We start from the raw sequence: 1,181 nt of genomic DNA on the forward strand, positions 1-1,181 counted from the left end.
CTTTTTTTTCCACTGACACTTTGTAGTTAAGATACTTACTGTGATTTATTAATGACCATGTATGAGTAAACCATCTTTTTAGAGTTCAGTTACAGTATATTCATTTAAATGTCCTTCAGTAAATCCTGTAAATTCTGGAGGACTAAAGGAGACATCAGTAGTGTTGTTGCTATAATTGTTCTATGTTGCAGCAGAAAGCAGAATGAAACGCACTGATTTACAAAATAACCAGTCTTACAGACAAGAAAACAGAAATAAAACAAGTGTTTCTAAACTTATATATATATAAAAAAAAAACAAATTAAAAAGTAAAAGTGGTTAAAATGAGGAGGTTCTGAGTTGGTYAAAGTTGTGTAAACATTTCACAAGGAAACAGAAATTTGTTGCAGACACTAACTCCTCCTGGATCAACACAAACTGAAAGGTGAATCTATACAACTGATTTCTGTTTTCTACCACCACAACAGGAAAATGAAACCATACAAACATCACTGGAACATAAAAACAGACCTGCATTAAACAGTGTTTGCAGATTTTTACAACACAATCGGAGCTGAAAGTTCAGTCTGGACTTGGTGCCACACTGAGCTGTGAGACTCCACTGAGATGGCCTGTAAACACTGTTTGATCAGGTCTGTGCAGACACACACASAGAGAGAGAGAGAGAGCACGAGATGGAGCGTGGCGTTTCTGGATCCTCCTCACACCTCGTACCTCCAGAGACCAGCACTTCAGCGGAAGAATCCCAGTTTCTCTCGGAGCCACTCTTCTGTTAAATCCTCTGTGTTCCTGACCTCGAACACCTGTCGAACATGCAAAAACTGTCAGAAGAATGCAAACCCGTTGCTTTTTCATGATAAAAATGCTGCAAATTAAAGTCCAACCTGCTGAGTGACAAATTATTMATTTCARAAAACWATCAAGATCATCTTTTGATGAYACTGAAGGAATTTATTAGTTAATACTGATTTAGAGCACCACACCATTTGTCTTAGTTTCCTTTTTAAGCCTTGACTTTTATAATCTATTGTTTGACTATTGTAATGTCCTGATTAAAATAGTTTTAGTTAAATGCCCAAAACATCATGACAACACATACAGTGGTTTGCAAAAGTATTCATACCCCTTGAACTTTTCCATATTTTGTCACATTACAACCACAAACATAAATATATTTCACT

General features: G+C 36.2%; 1 protein-coding gene across 1 annotated transcript in view; it reads right to left on the reverse strand.

Annotated features, from left to right (window-relative positions):
* Positions 1-26: 26 nt before the first annotated feature.
* LOC106530653 (glia maturation factor beta) overlaps positions 27-1,181 on the reverse strand; it is a 30,231-nt gene continuing 29,076 nt past the window's right edge. Inside the window, exon 7 of the mRNA XM_014026323.1 lies at positions 27-803. Within this exon, the coding sequence (XP_013881777.1) occupies positions 732-803 (72 nt within the window). The 3' untranslated portion in view covers positions 27-731. The remainder of the gene's footprint in view (positions 804-1,181) is intronic.

This window comes from Austrofundulus limnaeus, unplaced genomic scaffold (assembly GCF_001266775.1).
Source record: "Austrofundulus limnaeus strain Quisiro unplaced genomic scaffold, Austrofundulus_limnaeus-1.0 Scaffold542, whole genome shotgun sequence".
In the NCBI taxonomy this organism is placed as follows: domain Eukaryota; kingdom Metazoa; phylum Chordata; class Actinopteri; order Cyprinodontiformes; family Rivulidae; genus Austrofundulus; species Austrofundulus limnaeus.